This window comes from Bubalus bubalis, chromosome 6, assembly GCF_019923935.1.
Source record: "Bubalus bubalis isolate 160015118507 breed Murrah chromosome 6, NDDB_SH_1, whole genome shotgun sequence".
In the NCBI taxonomy this organism is placed as follows: domain Eukaryota; kingdom Metazoa; phylum Chordata; class Mammalia; order Artiodactyla; family Bovidae; genus Bubalus; species Bubalus bubalis.
Window position 1 is genome coordinate 91,638,424 of NC_059162.1, and position 21,588 is coordinate 91,660,011.

A 21,588-nucleotide genomic window follows, 5' to 3' on the forward strand; every position below is an offset into this window, starting at 1 on the left:
ATAAATCAGTGTCTGCTGCCCTGTTAGCTATGCATCAGTAGTCAGTGCCTGGGTGGTTTGCTCGGTAACAAAGCACCCGGCAGCTCCACAGGCCTCGACCGCCCCCTGTCGTGGATCCGGCCCCACACCCCAGAGCCCTTGGGCTGCGGCCAGTCCTGCTGCGTGCCCGAGCCGCCCCGAACCCTCCTGGCTTCAATGCCTCTGCAGGGAGAGGCAGGGGAGTGGCTCCGGAAGGACCCTAGGGTGGAGGAGACCAGGCTGTGCTCAGCTACTGTTCCTCCCATCCCAGGAGACCCCAGTGGCCATGACTGCCTCCCCCCGACCTTCTCTTGAGCTCTGAACCAACTGCTTGAATCTCTGACTTTTACAGATCTGATGCTCAAGGATAGGTGTTAGCGCATTCTCACCTCTGGTTTATTAAGACCTTGGGCTGGTTTATCCTTTTTCTCTTTGGACCTGGGTTTCTCTTAAAACTGAGTTTCTCCCCCTGTGCTGGAGAGCTGCTCTGCCATGAGTGTTCTCACAGCACTAGGGCCACATCTGTCCCCCAGATGATGTCCTCACCTCTCGTGGGCCGGGGGCAGGATAGACCCTCCTCCGCTCATGCCCCGTTCTCTACAGATCATGCTGAGCTTTTTTTCCTTTAAAGGAAAAAAAAAAAAAGGTCAGATTCCACAGCCTAGTAGCAGAAGAGGTTTGAGGAAGGGAATTCCAGTGGAATCCTGTAATAACATGCCTTGGCATCATGTGGGTTGAGATAGACCCCCTGAGTATGAGCATGTTGCCCTGAAAGGAAGCTGCCTTTTGAGGAGTCTGGGCTGGGCCTGGGGCTCTGGGGGCAGACTAGGTGGTCACAGGGCTTTCTAGCATCTTGCTGAGGTTCTGAGAGCTGGGGAACACAGCAGGAGACAACACAGTGTGGGCTGTGAGTTCATGTTCAGTTTCTGCCTAGATTAACCCTCCAGCTGACCTTTCCCTGACAAGCTCCTTCCTTCAAATGAAGGCCTTGGAATCAATGACATCCCAGGCCCAGGCCCACCCTTGGGTTCCAGAAAGCCCCATCTCTTTCTACGACCAAAAGGGCGGGGTTAGACTTGGTAAGAGCATGAGTGGGGAGGCCACAGCCTCCATGAGGTGTCGGCTCTGTGCTGGGTGCTGGTCTCCCCAGAGTTCTCCCTGACCCGGGAGATGCCACTTCAGCTGGGCACAGTGTGGGGGAAGGGGAGCAGAGGGCACCCAGCTGTGGCAGAGGCCTCCAAAGAGGATTGGCACAGCATGCAGTGGCTGTGAGCAGGAGCAGGACAGCCCCCTGCTGCTCCTGGTGACATGTTCTGGGGAGGTTGTCCAAACTCTCTAGGCAAATTGTAATGCTTCCTTTGTGGAGCTCTGTTGAGGATTGACTATACATATACATGTATGATATGGGTTCGATCCCTGGGTCAGGAAGATCCCCTGGAGGAGGCCATGGCAACCTACTCCAGTATTCTTGCCTGGAGAATCCCATGGACAGGGGAGCCTGGGGGGCTACAGTCCATGGGGTTGCAAGGAGTTGGACCTGATTGAAGCAACTTTAACGTGTGTGCGTGCACACACACACACACACACACACACACACATACACACACACACACACACTCTTGTTCGGTGATGGTTGATTACTGCCTTGGAAATATGACCCGTTCAGGATCCAGGATGAGCAATGGTCAGAAGGCCCAGTGGCTGGGCCCCTGGAGCTCCCGTGAGCCTTTAGCTCACCTGCCCCCAGCGTGTCCCATCCCTCCCACACCCTCTCTAAACGTGCTTCCTGGTGGCCCTGGGTCATGGAGCCTGGGTTGGCACATCGGTTGCCTTGGGAAAGTCCATTCAACTGTCTGAACCTCAGCTGCTTCACCTGACAGTTGGGGGTGAATATACCCCCTGCCTCTTGGAGTGGTGGTGGGGACACCATGAAATAATGCCTGTGAAGCCCTGCCAGGCACCTGGCGTAGGTAAGCACTCTGGGTCCTGTGTTACAGACACAAGCAGGAGTGTTCTGGGCTGTTCTTCAAGCTAGAGGCCAGGGTGGAGGTAGGTCTTCCAGCTCAACCGAGAGCAAGGGCCCCCAGGAGTTTTCTCCTTTTTCCAGAAGTTTGTCTCAGGGGCTTAGCACAGCTGTGGTGGCAGTGATGTGTGGAAGAGATTCAGGGTATTCTCGAGGTGGATTGCCTTTTTAGGACTTAACCCTTTAGTTAGACTGGGGTTTATGGCACCTGCTAGCACTGAGTCTTATTTGGGTCTTTAACGTGTTACCTCACTTAATCCTGCCCACCTGGCTACCCCCTTGGGCCCTGGCATGGTGACTCCTTGTTCTCTTGTCTGCTGACAGGAGCTGGCAGGGGAGCAGGTTGTATGCCCAGTTCCTGCCAGGCTCATCAAGGTGAGCTCGCTGTTGTGAGTTAGCATCTGCTCTCCCGCCCAGGGGTCTGGGTCTTCACCCATACAGTCGTCCCTCGGTGTCCACCGGGGTTGGTTCCAGGACCCCTTGGACACCAGGATCTGCCGATGATGTTCAAGTCCCTTATATAAAATGGCTGAGTGCAGTCTGCCTCCCTACCCGCGAGTTCTGCCTCCGTGGGTACGGAGGGCTGACTGTACTCCAGAGTTCTGTCACTAGTGACTCACCCGGCTATCATTGGAGTTTCTGTTTCTCCACCTGTAAAATAGGAACAGCTCCACCTGCTTCACCAGCTCTGAGTGTGGGAATGTGTTCAGAATGAAAAGCGGTGGAGGTGTCCGTACAAGGGCTCCTTCCCAGGGGCTGGCGTCCGGCCGTCCGATCCTTCAGTGCACATCCGGGAGGGACACCTCTCTGCCTGGCCCTGCTGGGCTCCCAGGGCTGGGAGGTAGGCAGTCTCTGGCTCCAGGTGTTCCTGGTTCACGGGGTGGACTCCAGCCTGGGCTCCCTGCAGGTCACTGGAGGGGTTCATTCACTCCATCAAGTCGTCGTCTTGCCAGTGGTATCCCTTCGTTAGATACAATACAATACAATCCAAGCTGTTGGTGAGACACTCAGAGCTCTTTGTGGTCTAGCCCCGTTGATGGACCAGCTATTGATCTTTGGGACAAGGGCCAGAGCTTGTGCTCTCAGACCCAGCCCTGCCCCTCCAGCTTGTCTGCATGGCCTCTTCTACAGACTGCAGAATTCTCCCCTCCCCTTCTTGAAGACTCTTCAGTTTCAGGTCACTTTTATTCAAGAAGACTTTGACAGAGTCTTGTCCTGTCCTTGCCTCCAGGTCAAAAAAGATACACCCAAAATGTGGATCTGATTAAGTGCCTCTTTCTCAGATTAATTATAGTGTCTGACTCCACGAGACTTAACTGTGTTTATGGAAAGGGTCTAAGATTTTGGAGACTTGCAGTCTGTTCTGGGGCAATGCTTTTACCATTCTGCACCTCAGTCTGCTCATCATAAAGATACAACATTAGAAGGAGTGGACATGGGAGATATAGTGGTACATTGAAGAACCTTGTCCTCTGGGGGCATCAGGGGCAGAAGAAGTAAGTAATGGAGCACTTCAAGGGCCAGATGTCTTGTGTGGAGTTGGCTGAAGAGTTCCCCACGTCAGGTGGGGTTGGTGAGAGCCACTTGTCACATTCAGACAGGTTACATGTTAATGGGCAAGGAGTCAGCTCCCTAGGAGTGGGGTAATAGGAAGGCTTAGTCAGGAAAGAGGGGCTTCCTGAAGTATCCCACAAGGCTGGAGGATCTGAGTACAGCTCTGTGTATGGGCAGCCACCCTGTGATGAGGCTGGTCCACAGCCCCAGACAGAGTACTGGAGTCTCAGGATCTGTGACTCTCTTTGGGAAGGTGGCAGCCCTCTTTTCAGGCAAAGCTGGGGAGTTCTGAAGGGGACTGCAGACCATACCCCTGGCCCATGAATCTGGGGCCCTTCCAGCAGCACCCACCACACAGCTGCCCCTCATGTGGCCACTGAGATGTGCCAGCCCACTGTGTGACCATGGGCCAGCCTCCTTCAGCCCATCTTTCCCCTGGTTTCTGGCTCTTTCCCTCACCCCATCCTATTGCTTCTTCTAGGAAGGAAGACAAGAACCTGGTTCATTCCCTAAGCTCAGGGAGACAGAAGCAGAAGAAGCCACCCAGTTATCCAGGAAACCACAAAGCTAATGGGGAAACCTTAGCTAACTCTGCTGTTCCCTCTTCTGCCCAGTGGACAGCTGGGGTTGAATTCTGGTATCTGGATTTATAGCTCCCACAGCCTTGTGTCTCCCTGTCCTGGTCATTATGATGAATCTGTACTTTTTGGATCGTCTGTCGGGGTGTAAAGGGGTAGGGCAAGAAGGCTGTGTGCATGCATGTGCCCAGAGAGCTTAAAGTAGAGCAAGAATTCTCTGGGTGGACCAGGCAGTGCCTTATTAATATGCACCTCGCCTTCACTGTGCTGCCGTGATTAACAGCAGAGCCTGAGCGTTGGCGAGAGGTGGTGTGGAGGCTGGCAGGCAGGAGCGGGATGCGTCTTTGCAGCCCTGTCTGTTTTCAGAGCAAAAGGCAGTCTTTGGGGATGGGGGTGGGGAGGTTTGGTTCTCTAGGCAAGGTGGGCATCCTCCCTGTGTTCTGCGGGATTGGCATGGTTCTGGATCCTGGGTGTGTCTCTGCCTCTCCCACTTACCAGAGAGCCAGTCTCTACCCAGTAGACACTGGGGAGAAGAGGGTGTGCTCTCTGGATGCCTGCCAGAAACCTACATGGCCAGGACTGGGTCTTGGAAACCTTCACCAACATTGATGCGAGCTGGCTGCTCAGGGCTAGAGAGTGGCTTAGTGGGGGAGCAGGCACACACTCCATGTGTAGTCAGCAGGAGATGGGAATTAGCACCCCAGACAGCCGTGAACTCACTGTTTTCCAGGGGCCATAGGTCTTTACTTCTAACTTGAAGGAGGATATAGAAGCATCTTTGGAAAGGAATGGAACAGATGTGTGCTTCCCAAGACAGGTCTGATTGCTACCCCCTTGCACAAGCTCCCAAGGGTTAATGACCCCACTCCTTAGCCCCACTTCCAGCCCCAGGGTCGCCATCTTGTGCATGAGACCCTCCAGCACCAGGCCCTCTCCTGCCCCCGCCAGGTGCCCACCTCAGGCCAGAAGCCTCTTCCATTTCTGCTCTGCCAGGGAACTCCAGACTAGCCTTCCACCTCCTGCCTACTCAGTGTGATTGCTCTGCGATTGCTGCCCCTCATTCCCTAGTGCACCTGGTGCCTGCCTCTGTTTGAAAGCTGTTATGGTCCCAGTTGTGCCTTGGTCTCTCCGCACCACCAGGAACACTTTTGGGGGAAGGCCACAGTTCCTGCTTATTTTTGTGTCTCCAATGCTTAGCACACACTTTGCCCAGGCTGCTGGGACCCACTGGCTGGGTGCACTGCCAGGGTGAACATGGGTTTTGCCCATAAGTTCTGTGTATTAATGCTTTTTCCCGAGTCCCTGGAAAGAGTGCTCAGTTCTGTGGACACAGCACATGCAAAGAATCTTTAGCAGCGAGGCCTCAAGTGTTCAGCAGCAATGGCTGGAGGCAGAGTCGCCTCTCCTAGCCCCTCCACCACTCCACCACAGCATTTGAGGTTAGAGCCCTTTCCTGAAATGACCCTAGAGAACTACTCAGAATTTACTGCACTGGAGAAGGTCAAACAGCACAAACCTCCTGAAAGAACTCAGGGTTGGGATCAAGTCTTCAGAATGTTTTGTGCTGGCAAGCCAGGGAGGAGTGTGTTCCCCAGCGTTGCGGCAAGAATGAACATAGGGAAGATCGTTAGCAAGGAGATGCTCTGGAACCAACCAGCTGGACATGAAGGCTGTTTATTGTATTGTATTATAATAATGAAAGATCATTTTGTTTAAGACCAGTGGCCCAGAAACCTGGGGCTCAGAGATTGGTCACATGGCATGTTGGTGGGGGAACCAGAACTCAGGTTTGCTGACCCAGGTCTGGGCACAATCTCTTATCCTCAGTGGGATAAATCCTGGCTCTGGTAAATAATACTGTAACATCGCTGGACTTCATTTTTATCCTTTGTAAAATGGGGTTGATTTTTGCTTCATTTATCTTACTAGAGAGATGGTGAGGTTTAAGTTAGAAGGTATTGATAGATACTAGTACTGTTTTGCTTTTCCTTGAGAATTTAAAAAGACCCCAATTTGGGATTTCCCTGGTGATCCAGTGGCTAAGAATCCATGCTCCCAATGCAGGGGTCCCAGGTTCAATCCCTGGTCAAGGAACTAGATCCCACATGCCACAACTAAGTAAGACCCTGCATAGCCAAATAATTTTTTTTTCCTAAAAATTGTAGTGCTGAGTTAAAAAAAAAAATCCAGTTTTTTCCCTCTTAAGTCTTGAAAACCATTACTAAGCTCAAGGATCAGCAAAGTTCTTCTGTGAAGGGCCAGATAATAAATATTTCAGGCTTTGTGGACCATCTGGTCTCTGTCCTGACTGCTCAGATATGTTCAGATGTAACATGAAAGCAGATTCAAACGGTACACAAATGAACATAGCTGTATTCTGATAAAACTTTATTTACAAAAGCAGATGACAGGCCAGCCTTGGCCCCGAGCCATAGCTTGCTGACTTTTCTGGCAGCTCAGTGTTGTGGACGTGCTCTTGGTGTCCTCAAGTGGCAGCTGACCTCCAGCCTCCACTCCAGGTGTGGTGCAGGGCGCCAAGCCTGGGCCTGGGAGCACATCCCTGGGGCTCAGCTTTCCTGTCCGTGCTCAGGGCTGGGGCAGACGGGAGCAGCACGGGGCAGGGGCGGGGGGCTCTGCGTTAGGCCTTGGATGCCATGCTGCTGCCTGTACTTTCATTTACCGTGCTTCCTCCCTTTGTTTTGAAAACCGTCTCCTGCTGATTCTGCGTCTCTGTCTCCGTGGGACCTCTGGAGTACATGCTCTGAGCGCCTTCTGCGGGTGTCTGGCGGCCTGTCTCAGGAAGCCAGATTCACAAGAGAGTGGACCTCTCACCCTGGCCACCTGCCTGGCGCTGTCCTGGCTCCTCCGAGAGGCCCAGGGAGGAGGAGAGGGGAGGGGAGCCGGGGCCTTTGCTCAGCTGGAATCAGTGTGTCTGTCACTGACCTTGAACTGAGTGGACCCCGGTGGCTGTGAGGATTCCTGACGTCATGCAGAGGTGACCCGAGGGGGACGCACTGTGTACTGTCTGCCTTTCATTGATGACTTCCCACCCTGTCAGGAAGACGGGCTGCCACCACTTGCCCCCTGCTTTGCCTTGTGCCCATGGAGGATCATGATTGCTGTGGGCTCGTCTCCTAGGCAGCTGACAGCCCCCCGACTGAGCTCCCAGGGCCGAGCCGCCACCTGGTCATGGCTCCATGATTGAGTATGGCCCAGCTCAGCCCCCCGTCCCCTCGAACTGGTAATTTCAGCTCCACCTCTGACCTTTTCTGCCCATGTCCACACACGTGAAGACGTCTCTTCCTCAGAGGGGACACATAGAACCAGGATAGGACGGCAACTGTCCAAAGCCACTGCCGAGTTCGTTCCCGTGGTTTGAAATGAAGAAATAACTTTTCCTGTGATGAACTGCATGTCAGAGGGAGGGGGCAGTTCAGAGCCCCCTCTGTCACCCCGCCAGGTGGTCAGCCTCCTGCTGCAGGGAGGCTGTGGGCGGAGGTAGACTGTGGTGACGGATGTGGATGTCAGTGGCACACGGGCACACCTTGGCCCTCTCCCCAGAATGGGCTTACGGCATTTTCCATCAGCATTCGTGTCCAAGGAGCAAAATTGGATTGTCTGTTGCATGCCTGTTGCCATGTGTATAATTAATGTAATTTTATATTCACTCAATTACAGTAACACGCCCAATAGGCGGATTACACAAGGCCACCAATAATGTGGGTTGTCTGTCTCCCCCTGCCAGTCAATGAAACCCATCCCTGCAGCCTTGCCTCTCCAGTGGCCAGTGTCCCTGCCCCCCGCCCCCAGGAGTTGGGGAGGGGGACGGGGATGTGGGGAACGTTTTGTCTCTTAGCAACCTAAAATTTCAGGTCCCCTTTCCCCGAAGGCCCTCTGACTAAAGGCAGATCTGGCCAAGGTGGTGATGATGAAGCCCTCAGTGTGTGAGAGCACTCTCAGAGCTTTTCTGCAAGGAGTGTCACCTGGACTCCTTGTGCCCTTAAGGGCCTGGCTGGGGATGCCAGGCAGAACTGCAGCCCGGGTGCCTTGGGCTTTCATGGCCGAGCTCTCCCCACTGGCCAACCTCTGTACCCAGAAAACCTGGGACTCAGTCCTAGTTCTGTTTCTCTGAGAGTCCATGATTCCTAGGCAGGTTGAAGGCAGCTTCGGGGAGTGTGGGGTGGCATTTGGTGAAGGAGCCGTGAATTTGGAAATACTAAACTTAGCACATAGCTTTCATTACCTCTCTCCTTAAAAATTAATACAGATTATTTTTTTAAAAAGCAATTTTTTTAAAGTTTTATTTTTGACTCTGCTGGGGCTTTGTTACTGTGCGAAGCTTCCTGTAGTTAGGATAAGCAGGGGCTCCTCTCTAGTTGTGATGCTTGGTTTTATTGCAGTGGCTTCTCTCGTTGTGGAGCCTGGGTTCTAGGTGCGCGGGCTTCGGTAGTTGTGACCTGCGTCCTTAGTTGTCCCATGGCATTTAGGATCTTAGTTCCTGGATCCGGGATCAAACTCACATCCTCTGCATTGGCGGGTGAGTTCTTAACCACTGTACAACCAGAGAAGTCCCTATCTGGTTTTTAATTTTAAGATGTCATCCTCCCTTACTCCCAGGAGTCTTTAGCTGAAAGGACCAACTTGGTTACCCTGTTGTTACTAATGTTTCCTCCTGGTTCCTTGAACACCAAGTGTTAGATGTGTTCCCCCCAGGGCTGGCTGACTGTGGCTGTGGGGTCTGCCTGCTGGCGGAGGCTCAGCATTCTGCTCGGGCCCTGCCCTGGACATCCACGTGGGGACTGTGTCACTGCCCTGGAGGAGCTCATGTGACATCCAGAGATAAGGCGAGACGTCCATAGAGGATGTACCATATTTGGAGTGTGCTTGGCTAGGGTAGAGTAGGTCAAGCTTCACAAAGGAGGATGTGTGGCCTTTCAGCAGGCTCAGGAGGGTGCTCCTGCAGAGTATACGTCTAGTTCTTGCCTTCCATGTAGATGGGCTGTGAGTGGCTTTGGAGCGTGAGGCGTGGGGACTGTGGAAGCTTGGGGATCTAGGCCCGTCACTGTCAGCTGAACCACCTCTCTGAGGTATCTGTAGAATGTCCCATGTTCCATGTAAGGAAACTGGACCCACAGTGCGTCCTGAGGAGTTGGGCTGGATGCCAGGAAGTGTTCCCCACCCCCATCGTGCACAAGCACATTTCTCAAGAATGGCTTCGGGGAGATGCAGGGACTTGATCAAAACATGGCAATAGCTAGGCCCTGCTGACAGTTCTTTGGTGCTTTTCTTTTCTTTTTTATAAAGTTATTTATTTGGCCATACCTCGAGGCATGCAGTACTTCCTCAATCAGGGATTGAACCTGTGCCTCCTACAGTGAAAGAGCGGAGTCCTAACCACTGGACCACCGGGGAAGCCCCCTGAGGTGCTTTTCTACCGAGACCTCTGATCCGTTGTGCTCTGCTCCCCACCACATCAATGACGGCAAAGGCTCTTTCACTAAACCGTCTGCATCCAGAGTTGGAGTGGAATGGCCTGGCATTTGCCTCAGTCACACCCATAGCAGAGCCTCCTGAGGCCCTAGATGTTACTGGATGTTAGACCACTCAACGCTGAAGTGGCAGGAAAAGGCATAAGGAAGTGCGGGCTTACGTGTCATTGGTCGGAGATCTCAGGAACATCTGAGAGGAATGGCAAGTCCATTAACAGGTTCTGGGGCAGATTGAGGTCCAGACAGGATGTGGGCATGTCTCTTTCCTTTTCCCAGATTCAGTGTCAAGTCTCCTTGCTGTCGCCCCGTGGAGGCACTATGGAACAGTGTGAGAGTTCTGACCCCCCAGGGGGCCTTGTTCTCATCCCTGCTCCCATTGGCCTCCATCTGTGGCCACCCTGGGCCTCAGTTTGCCTGTCCCCTTCCCTTGGAGCCCATGGTAGTTTTAACCCGACACTGCAGCCTGTTTGTCACTGTGTCCTCATCCTTCTCCCTAGCTAGCCTGGGAGCTTCCTGGGCCAAGACGAGACGAGTCCAGTGCACCTCTGTGACCTTTCCTTACCCCAGACATGTGGGAGGTCAGCACCCAGGCTATGTATGTGGGTGAGTGGCTGGATGTACCCCCAAGTCCTTCAGCCTCTGACTGCTCAAGGGCTTGTAGGAATAGGATGGTGGACTGGCTAGGCTCCTTGGACTCTAGAATCCGCCTGGACCCACCACTAATAGTTTGTAATCCTAGGCAAGTGGCTTTGGCTTGCTGAGCCTGTTCTCCCTTCCTGCAAGGAGTTGAGTGACATGAACTGATCCAGGTGACGCCGCTAGTGCTGTGCGGCAGGTGTGGGTTCATTATTCTTACTACAGTTACTCCCGTTTCATCCTGGAGGGAAGTGCAGTCAGTGGCAGAGAGTCAGGGTTTGAATGAACCCAGTTCTTTTCAAACCCTGTTTCTTTGCAATGGATGGGGGGATGATATCATGAAGAGATCTCTTGACTGGAGTGAAGTGATGTGGCTCAGCCACCAGCTTCATCTCTGTGGCCTTGAGCAAGTCACACCTCTGTCCTGCGCCTCTCTTCTCCCCCATAAGTGAAGAACATTGGAAGAATTGATCTGTCAGAGCCACCAACAAGCAGGTGACTGCTGGGCAGGTGAGGTTCTCCCCAAGTTTCTGGTGGGACGACCCCCAGCCCGGTCCAGCCTGATACTCTGTGCACCTCAGATGTCTGCCCCTATCCACCTCCTCTCCCAGTTGACTAGGCAGCACCTGGATGGAAAGCCTCCAAGGTCCAGACCTGGATGCAGAGGCTCATCCTGGCGAAGCAGGCTTCCAGATGTACCTATTTTGGGTTCTTCTAAAGCTTTCAAGTGGAAACCAGGAAGGCCCCACTGGGGAGGGCAGTGGACCTGTGTGGGAACAACACTCACTGTTACCAACTTTAAGGCTCTTGCCCTCTCTCACCTTCTACCTCCATCCTCTCTACCTGCCTGCCAGAGCTGTGCAGGGTTTGGGGAAGAGGAAAGCCAATATCCCAACAAAGGTCAGAATCTTAAAGCAGGGTCTTTTTCTTTTTTGGTCTGCTTCCTACATAGCCTTTTGCTTGAGTGGGTAGCAAGTTGAAAAGACCAAAGGTCTGTCTTCTCTAAACTGACCTGTCAGTCTTTGGTTGAGAATGTAGACAAGAAAGAAAAGAACACTCTTTTGTGATTTAATAAAGCACAGGGCAGCAGATGCCATACAGTCTCGTGAAGATGGGCAACACAACACGTCTGTCGTCATCTACATGAGCAGACCTTTCCCCAACGTGGAGTTCCATTCTGTGCTCCTGAGAACAAGCCAAGTGTACAGTGCTGTTGCATCCAGTCTCTGGGACAGAACCTGGACATGCATGTAGAAATGGGGAGCTTTCAGGCTGAGTGGAGGTAACAGAGATGCAGAGCATGAAGATTTGGGAGGATGTTGGTTACCCATTGGGGAAGGTGGGCATCTGGCTCTGTAAAAGAGAAGCTTCCTGGCCTATAATGCTCCAGGTAGTGCTGGGGACCATGCTGGGAAGTACAGAAGCAGAGCCTGGGCAGCCTGATTGGATCTAGGAAGGTGAATGCTGAGCTGTATCTTTGCCTGTGTCCAGATTGTGGTGGCGTTTCTTTTCAGATGACCAGCTGGCCTGGGCTAGAGTTCCCATGTCCTCAGTATTCCAAACCCTGGCTCCAAGTCAGAGGAGAGACTTCAGAGCTGCTGCCTCCTCTCTGGGCTTATCAGCTGGCTTCTCATGGCTGCCCGCAGATCAGGGAAGTTGCTGGGGCCTCACTGACCAGCCACACTCCCTTACTGCTTGTCACTTGTCTTGAGGCAGCTGCATTGAGGCCAAGTTGTTCCATGTCCACTCACTGGGGTCCAGGCAGCCGAGTCCCAGAGGAAGCTTCTAGGGGGGAGGTGCAGGGGGCAGCTTGGCCCTCTGGACCTCCCAGGGCCCAGGCGGCCGGAATTCAGGGCTGAGAGGTGGCTTAGAAAAGACTCGGGTTTGAGTGTTGGCTCTTACCAAAGACTGCCATTGACCAAGGCCCCCCTGGGGGTATCTGGGGAGCTTTACTTACTTTTTCTCTGATCACTCAGAAAACCAGGCTTTCTTTACCTCCCCTGGCTGCCAGGGTGCACAGGTGTGAGAGCCCTGCCCGAGCCACACTGCTGGCCCTGAGAATTGGGATGTTACTGGAGAGGGCGGCGGAGGCTCGGGAGGGAGGAGGCACTCCTCCTGCCAAGAGCTGAGGACTGACAGAAGGCCTTTTGCTCCCTCTTGGCGACTGGACCTCACCCTTGAACCCTCCTCCTCCCTGCTTTTCATTTTCCTTTTTTGGGGGGGTTGGCTCCAAATTATCTTATTTTGTTTACATTGCACCCAAGTTTCATGGTACAAAAGACTTGCAGGTGCAAATATGTCCCGCCTTCATTAACTTCCCCTCCCTTTTTAATTTATGTGATTTCAATTTTCCTTCCCTGTGCTGTTAATTAGGGGACCCTCTAATCAGTGCCATTATCACAGTGGTATTCATGTTTAGGAAAGCCGCTAAACAAATGCTTGCAAAATTGCTAAATGGCTAATTAATGTCTGTTAATTAAGAAAATTGCTCATGGTAACAAACCATGCCGTTGCTGGCAGCCGCTAGAAAGACACACACTTGTTGAAATTAGTGTGGCAGGTAGGGGAACATCTGCTCCATGGAGCTTTCCGGAAGTGAGCAGCCCCATGCTCAGGCGAGAAGCTCCAGGCCTGTCCCGGGCACGGCCCCCTCGCCCCTCTCTGCACACCTCTCTCTGTCTCCATGCCCACTGGTCTTAGCCCACCCCACGCCCACCCCCCCACCACTCCCCCCACCCCCCCCCACAGGCTCCACTCTCTGGGCTGTGCTTGCTGAGCCAGCAACAGGCTGAGCAGCCTGGCTTCCAGGGAGGAGACTGAGGAGAAAACCATGCCCCAAGAGTCATTTTCCTTCTCTTTTTAAATGAAACCATACTCATCCTCTCTGCATATTTTGGATTTTTCTCAACTTCCAAGGGTAGTGATATAGCCCCAAAAGAGTGAATTGGGTTGTGTTTCTCACCAGCAGGCTTTCCTGGTGGCTCAGACAGTAAAGAATCTGCCTGCAGTGCAGGAGACCTGGGTTCGATCCCTGGGTTAGAAGGACCCCCTGGAGAAGGGAATGCCACCCACTCCAGTATCCTTGCCATGGACAGAGGAGCCTGGCGGGCTACAGTCCGTGGGGTCACAAAGAGACACGACAGAAGTGACTTTCACATTCTCCTTGCCAGCACCAGCATCTTGCTCTGAATATCCGAGTTGGCAGCAAGGTGCTTCCCTGACCAGATTTTCATGTTTTTTGACTGGGACCCACAGTAGAAAATACATTTGACACAGTGACCCAGTACATACACACACACACACACACACACACATATTTATAAATAGAGATTAATGAAGAGTATTTCCTTAAAACACACAAAGCTGTCTGATGTTTTCTACGCTATTTTTTATTCTGTTCCAGGTTTTTAAAAACAATGGTTGCAACCCACTAAATTGATTTCACCACCCACTAATGGGCTGCACCCCATGCTTTGGTCAGCTCTGTGGTTTAAGTGTGAATTCTTCTGCCCATCTCTCCTGTGGGGAGTCAAGGCCAGCATATAGCCCAGAGCTTCAGGGGTCAGCCGGGGACGAGGGTGGCTTCCCGCCAGCTGGAGTGTTTAGCCCCAGCATCTCCTCCTGTCACCCAGCCCTGACCCTGCTCCCCCACACACCCTCTCAGGCCTGGACTGCAGAGGCCAGGGTGAGCCTTGCACCCATCCGGCTTCTCCTCCTGTCCTTGCCATCTTCCGGTTGTGTGGCTGTGGCCAAGTCTCCCTATCCCTTGATACTCATTGTCGTCACTGATAGAAATGAGAAACCCACTTCCCGGGGCCAATTCCAAGTGAAGGTGTGTTAATGAAGTGCTCTGAGCACTCACTCAGTGACACTCTCTTCCTCTTGTCCCCCATGTATTCAGTCTCTGGCACCACCTCACTCTGTCTATTCCCATCTATCCGTCAGAGCCCCCTCCCCTCAGTAGACTGGTTGCCTCATCCTTGCCTGGCCCTGGCCCAGGAAGTGGCACGTGGGCACCCTGCAGGGTAGGTCAGTTTCTGCAAGCCCTGGGGCTTCCCCGGTGGCTCAGCGGTAAAGAATCCACGTGCAGTGCAGGAGATGCAGGTTTGATCCCTGGGTTGGGAAGATCCTCGGGAGGAGGACATGGCAACCCACTCCAGTATTCTTGCCTGGAGAATCCCCGTGGACAGAGGAGCCTGGTGGGTTACAGTCTGTGGGATTGCAAAGAGTCAGACATGACTGAGCGATTAAGCACGCACACATACTGCGCGCCCTGAGCCTGTCTCAACCAACGTATTTAACATGGCAAACTCCGCTCTAACGGCAGACCATGCCGGCCTACTCCTGCGTGCTTCCACAAAGGAGCTTGATTTCATTTGTCGTGCCTGGAAATCCCCCGTGAGTGCGTTTATCAGCTTCTCTCCCTCCCGCCCGCCCTTTTACACCATTGAGCCGGTGACCCAAGCAGCAGCTCGCACCTCCCCGCCAACCAGAGCCCGCCGCCCGCACGCCGCCCGCCCTTCGTTTTTGGTTTAATTTTTGTTCTTTTAAGCTTCTCCTGCGCTTCTCCATGTGCTGTGATCTATAACCTGCCTCTACTGTCTGGCCTCACAGGGTCCTCCGGGGTCACAGCCCTCGCCGCACGCACAGCCTCCACCTCACAATCCCAGCAGCATGATGGGACCCCACAGTCAGGTAACGCACTGTGGCCCGCCCGCCGGCCAGGGGGCGCGGGGCACCAGGAGGACAGAGCCAGCAGAGGAAAAACAAAAATCAAAACGTGCTCTCGCCATTGCCTTTGAGGATTTCCTGACCAAGGAGATTCCTCCTCCTCCCAAAATACATCTTTTTTCCCCCCTAAAGATAGTCTTCATTCCTTGGACATCACACCCTTCTTGGATATGAAACCAAAAGAAAAGGAGAACTGTTTCTGTGACCTTGTCAGCGGCCTCTGCGTTTTTGTTTTGTCCTCTCTCACTTTTGGTTTGGTTTTTGAGTTTGGTTAACCATTGTTTGTAACCAAAGCTGCATCCCTCGCCTTCTCCGTGTGCACTCTTCGCTGCTGAGAAAGCTTTTCTGCCCATTCCCCTGCATCGAGTTAGGGTGCCCGCTGTCCCCTCCCTGTTGGCCTTGTGTATCTCCTCCCTTCTCCCTGCTCCCCTTCCTTACCCCCTTTGTTGGTGTTGTGTGAGTGTGTGTGAGTGCACATCCAGCTTTGTCTACACACTGGGAAATTTCCTGTACGAGTCCCTTTGGGGTTCTTCCACCTGCCCTTACCTACAGCAGAGGTCTCCGCTTCACCCTGCACTGATGTAACTGCTCCTCCGTGCCCTGTGCCAAGCCCCAGCTGCTGCCCTGGCACCCAGAGTAGAGCTTTCAGCAGATGCACGGTGTGCCTCCGTCACTCCCTCCGCCCAAAGGAAGTTTTGCCCGGAGGGACAAGGCCACCGGGAGGAAGACAGTTTAAAAGATCACTAGTTGTAACAAAACTGGACTTGTGGAGTGGTGCGCGTTTGTGTCTGTCACCGTTCAGTACTGCAGGCTGTCACTGAACTAACGCCCTGTAATTGCAGCCTTTTATGTCACCACGATACGCAGGCGGCCCCCGGCCCCCGATCAGAATGGGAAACCAGGTACTGTACCTTCTCGTGTTCTCTCCTCTCACTGGGCCACCCTTGACCCCAGCTGGACTTGGACTCGGAATCTGCAAGAAGGGTTAGGGGGTGGAGAGACAGTTTTAACTAACGTGGGAGGCAGCTTATAAGCAGGTCCCCGGAGAGGACTGTGTTTTCCATTCAATGCTCCATGCAGCCCCTCCCAGCATCATACCTGCCTCTCCCAGTGGGCTGTGGGCAGCAGGGTGTGAGTGCAGGGTTTCTGCTCTTCTAAAGAAGGTGGTAATGCCTCAGCTCCTCCCTGCCAGCCCTTTCTTGGAAAAGGGTCTTCCTCCTTAATGAAGTTAATTGACAACGTGCATTTTTTTTACCCTGGAAGCTTTTGAGAATTACCAAGGCTGGTGAATATAATCCTGCTATTAAGGGGAGAAATGGCCCGTAGGAATGCTTCGATCAGGAGCCTGGATGCAGCGAGCAGGACATTTGTGAGTTTTTAAGCAATGTCTGCCTGCTTCCCAGTTGCTTCCCAACTCAAAACAAGAAAGGATTTGTTCGTGTACTTAGACCAGTGGTCTACTTGTGGGGAGGGCTTTTCAGCCTGGGGTTATATGCCTTATGCTGCCCCATAGGGTTGGCAGTTCTAAGTGGTCTGGAGAAATTGGTCCCCAGCTGCCTTCCGTGGTTCAGCCCATCCAAGGGCAGGAGGAGAGCTGCCGAAGTGAAGATGGGTATCTTCTTTTGAGGGTGGACAGGCTTCGAAGAAACTTTAAAGAAGCATCAGGGAACTTTGATTACGTGCCCCAGTATTTCTGTATACATAATTCTTAGAGTGACCTGGCAGAAGCCCATCAGGAAGTCTGACAGCAATGCCAGGACCTCCAGCCCTTGTTGCCTTTGGAGCTGGGAGGTAGTCACCAGCTTGATTGACATTACCTGAATGGACTCCTTTCTGTCTCAAGAAAGCCCCCTTAGTGAGATATACGAGGACTTTTGAGAGATGCTCATAACCAGGGGACTCCAGTTTTAAAGTTAAATAGCCTGCCAGTTTCCACTTATTTTTTTTTTCCTCCAAAAATCTTTTCTTTCCTATTTTCTCTGACATGAAGGAGAAAAACTTAGACAAGAATTAGAGGCCCAGCTTTTTGAGCAAAGAGGGAGCCCAGGATATATCACAGATGAGGAAACAGGGTCAGAGTGGAGCAGTGACTTCCTTATGTGTCCCAGTGAGCTGGGCCCGTGTTGGTCTCCAGCTGCCCTGGTTCAGTTAGTTTTCATAGTTGTAAATGTGTTGCCCCGTCTTTGTTTTTAACGGGTCATTAAGTGGATCTTCTCTGGCCTCACATGCCAGGGCCCCAGCAGCAGCTCTTCCTTCTGCCCATCCAAGGCTCTCCTTAGCCCGAACTGTGCCCTCCTGCCCGCAGGAGAGAACAGATGCTTCCTTATCATAATTGTGGTCCTTCCTCCAGCAATTAAGGGACGCGAGAGGAAACATGTTTGTTTCTATTTATCAATTAAGCATGAGCAAGTGCCCGAGAGAGCAAATGGAGAATAAATCCATCATCTGTACCTCGCATTACAGATCAATCAGGCTAACCTCCCCACCACCCTCCATTGGAAATCTATCCAGATTTCCAGTTTCCTGTGGACTCAAGAATTTTTGTTCTCCAGGCAGGGATGTGTCCCTTTCCCAGGAATTGCCCCTGGGCATGGGGCTCCTGGTTCCACAGGAGCCTCTGTGCCCCCTCAGTTAGCTCAGCCTTGAGGAGGAAGAAGCAGCTCAGGCTTGCATGACCTCCTGGGTTAGGGTGATAGAAGGGCCCTTAGGGAGACCAGGAGCTAAGGATCATTGACTTTGGTCTGGTTTGATCCCTGGGTCAGGAAGATCCTCTGGAGAAGGAAATGGCAACTCAACCCACTCCAGTATCCTTGCCTAGGAAATTCCATGGACAGAGAGGAGCCTGGCAGGCCACAGTTCACGAGGTTGCAAAGACCACTGAGTGATTAACACTTTCTTTCTACTTAAAAGTCTTGCAAGGCCATCCTCCACCTGCCTCCCTGGCTAGGGGTTTGGTGCCTTGTACAGAGAGCATTGTTGTGTTTCAAGCAAGGATAGCTGAGTGGATGGCGAACAGTGGGTTTCAGCAGGGTTTAGGAGGAGAGGGATAGAATCGGGGGTTGTCGGGCAGCCCTGACTTCACATCCCAGTGGAGCCCCTGCCCCACCCAGCCCGCTAACTTGGGCACGCAGCCGAGTGACTAGCAGATGCTGCTGGACTTCGTCCGGCCCCTGGGCAGACACTTGCTGCACCCACCCGACTGTGCTGGAGGCGAGGCACGGGCCTATTTCCAGGAGCCCATGGAACAGCCCCAGGGCATCTCTCTGCCCAGCAGGCCTGAGGATGTGTGCACGGCAGGCGTTTGAAGTCCCGTGTACAATGAGCCGTTATTCTTCTCTCTCACACCTTGGGGCTTTGGCTGTTGCAGTGAAGACCCTTTTACCTTGGTCACTACATACCTTACTGCCCTGGTAGAGGAGGCCTAGTGCTCATCTCAGGGTCAGTCCAGTGAGAAAAGTGACTGTGGGTCCCGCCTGGGCCTCTGGGCAGCCCTGCCCTGCTCCTGAGTCCTGACACACAGCAGGGTTAGGGGAGGCCAAGGAAGAGCTTCCAGCCTGAACTGATAGTCAGCACTGGGCTACCTGGACAGGAAGCAGGTTTCTGATCCCCATGGCCACTCCACCAGAGTAGATGGGGGCTTCTCAAGACCTCCCGGCACCTCAGCACCCCAGGAGCCCCCAAACCAGACATCTTCAATGGCAGGCCTTCCTGTGTCCTCTCAGAGTCCTGTAACCAGGCTTCAGAAATATCCCAAACCCCCAAGTGGACAGACACTAGCCAGCCCAGTGATTCAGAGCTTGGGAACTCGGTGGAGGAAGCAGAGCTGGGAGAAAGCAAGAGGTCAGAACAGCTAACACCCAGTGCCAGAGAGAGACCATCCAAAGCCCCAGGCAGATGGGATGGCAGGTATGGAGTGCCACTTCCGAATAGCGAGTACCCCCAGGCTGGCGTGGCCCTCCCACACGCCTCCCTCTCCCCAGACGTGCGCGCACACACCCTATTTATTCTAAAGGTAAACTGTGAGACGTTGTCCCTTTGTTTTCCACCACCTCCTTCCCAAACTGGTTGGGAATTCCCTGTTGGGCCGATACCCCCACCAATCTCGCAACGCAGTTGAGGCTGGGGGACCCTGGGTAGTCCAGGGCCCCTGACACACGTGCCCGGCTTTCACAAAGGCTTTTCTCCCCACCCCAAGGCCTGTAACCAGTCCTAAGGCATGGGGTTCCTCCCCACTTCTTCTGTTCTTGTTTCACATTGCAGTAAAAGAACTTCAGTCTCAAATAAAGATCTTTGACGGTGTTTTCATAGCGAGTGGGCTAAGTGTTAACTCAGGAACCCCCTGGCCCTTCTCATCTCTAGAGATCACACCAGCATCCCCCACGTGCACCAGGCTTTACGGGGGATGGGTTCTCACCCAACACCCTGCTCACCCTCTCCCAGAGGCCTCCTCCACCCCCAGGGTTGGAAGGTGGCCTTTCATGTGCTGGAAGGAGTCGGGAGTCCTGGGTGTTCTTCCTGGCCCTGCCTGCAGGGCTGTCAGACCTCTGGACCTCAGCTCCCCCATCGAAATCTCAAAGGCCACCTTGTTCATCCCCTATTCCCAATTTAGTGTTGGACCTAAATTGCAGAGACTAGAGTTTGGGTGGTAGAAGGGGGGGACGGTGCTGCCTCTGAGGGGTGTGTGGTGGGCGGTAATGCTGGAGTGTCACTCGGCTCCGGCAGATATGCAGACCCGCGAAGACTGTCACAGATGGAGCCCCCATGCTCAACTGCGCATGCTGCAGTTTTCCATAGCTCAGCTGGAGCTGCCTGCCCCCTGGGGGACCCTCCAGCCGTCGGGCAGCAGGAGTGGTCTCAGGGAGACCCTGAGTGGCCCTAATGGTCAGGTGGGGAGATGGGGCAGGCAGGTGCACCCCCCTGTGCCCCCACTGCAGGGAGCAGCGCTCAGCTGTATCTTACATCTCTTTCAGCCTCCGGGAGGAGTTCCTGGGACACAGCCACTGCTGCCCAATTCCATGGATCCCACGCGACAACAAGGTAGATGGGGCAAGGTGGGCTGCTGGGCAGATGGGGGCTGTTGGGAGAGGCCCCTCCTCCCCCATGGTCTGCCTCTCCTTCCTGCCTCTCAGGCTCACTCCACCTCTGTCACACAGGTCACCCCAACATGGGAGGATCAATGCAGAGAATGAACCCTCCTCGAGGAATGGGGCCCATGGGGCCCGGCCCACAGGTAACCAACTGCCAGTCTGTCTGTCCATCTCCCTAGCCATCTGTATGCACCCGCCTTCTCTCCTCTTTCCTAGTCTGTCTGTCTGTCCACGTTTCATAGCTCGTAAGGATAAGGGGAGAGGGCATGACTAACGCCCCAGCGGCCCTTTCTGCCCGTAGATGGGCAGCCCCCCAGCAGAGTTGAGGGGTACCCCCGTCCCATGGAGCTAGGAGGAGGGGCACCTGGGCCTTCCATGGGAAGGACTTGAGGAATTTGGAAGGCAGGGGTCTATGTGACCAGACAGCATTGTGGGTCCCCAGAGCTTCCTCCCACCCTGGGCGAGTGGACCTGAGCTGGCTCAGTGGTCACCTAAGGCAGGATATTACATTATTCTGTCTGCAGCTCACCATTTGTCTGATATTGGATGAATCACTATGACCTTGGGTGGGCCCAGCAGGCCCCAGTGTCCCCACCTGTCCAGTGTGGGAGGTGTGAGTCTGTGGCCGTGGTTCTCAGTGGTATACCTCTCAGCTGAGAGGAGGCTGGGCCGGCCAGGGCCCCAGAGTGCACTTCTACCCAGAGCTCTTGCCATGTTCATATCCCAGGCTCCTGCCTGAGCTTGCTTTTGCCCAGAGGGGTTCTGTTGCCAAGAAGGACAGTTTAGAAACCTCTGGAAGAAAGTATCTAGTGCCCTGTCTGTCCCTTCACAACACCTCAGTGGTCACTCCTTGGGACCCAGCTCCATATCCTCAGGTCCCCGGGTCCCATAGAACCATCGGGCAGGGGTCTGACAGGCCATTCCTGTTCTAGAACCTTCTCACCATTGGCTCCCACTGAGTATTTAAGTGTGGCTCTGGGTCCTGCGGAAGCTGTGGCAGAGAATTTGCTGTGTTCTGCCCTCCTTGGGAATTCTCTGGAGTCTGCCCCTCGAAAGCCAGAGTCTGAGTAAGGAGACGGGTGTTTCAGAGTGAGAGCAGGAGAGCCTGTGCTGGGGTTTTCCTTCCCTTCTCTTCTGCCCTGCCCAGAGGCCTGCTTGTCTGTCTCCCTTCTGCTCTGGGTGTTTGGATTCTCTGGACCCCTGTACAGGTTTCTGGTTCCCTGGCAGTGGGGTTGCACCCCGCTCATGCATGCCAGCGTCTCTTTTGTAGGAAGAGGCTTCTGCCACACCCCACAGTCCTCCACTCTGCCCGGAATTGTATTTACAGCACACCCAGCCTCTGCTTTCTTCCCGGTGATGGCTGCAACATCTGTGGTGTTGAAAGATTTTTCGGGAGGTCCTTGTCTTTCGATGGCCCCATAATCCTGAAAGGAAGCAAGCCCACACCAGTTGCAGCTCCAGTTTTCTTGTTT

General features: G+C 53.6%; 1 protein-coding gene across 3 annotated transcripts in view; it reads left to right on the top strand.

The window, feature by feature from the left end:
• The window catches only part of SSBP3 (single stranded DNA binding protein 3), a 165,856-nt gene that overhangs the window by 124,730 nt on the left and 19,538 nt on the right, over window positions 1-21,588 (top strand). The window contains exons 6-9 of one of the 3 annotated variants that reach the window (XM_025288669.2): window positions 14,913-14,993; window positions 15,872-15,931; window positions 20,000-20,066; window positions 20,183-20,259. In XM_025288669.2, the coding sequence (XP_025144454.1) occupies window positions 14,913-14,993; window positions 15,872-15,931; window positions 20,000-20,066; window positions 20,183-20,259 (285 nt within the window). The remainder of the gene's footprint in view (window positions 1-14,912; window positions 14,994-15,871; window positions 15,932-19,999; window positions 20,067-20,182; window positions 20,260-21,588) is intronic. The other 2 variants (XM_025288670.2, XM_025288671.2) reach the window with 2 other exon arrangements.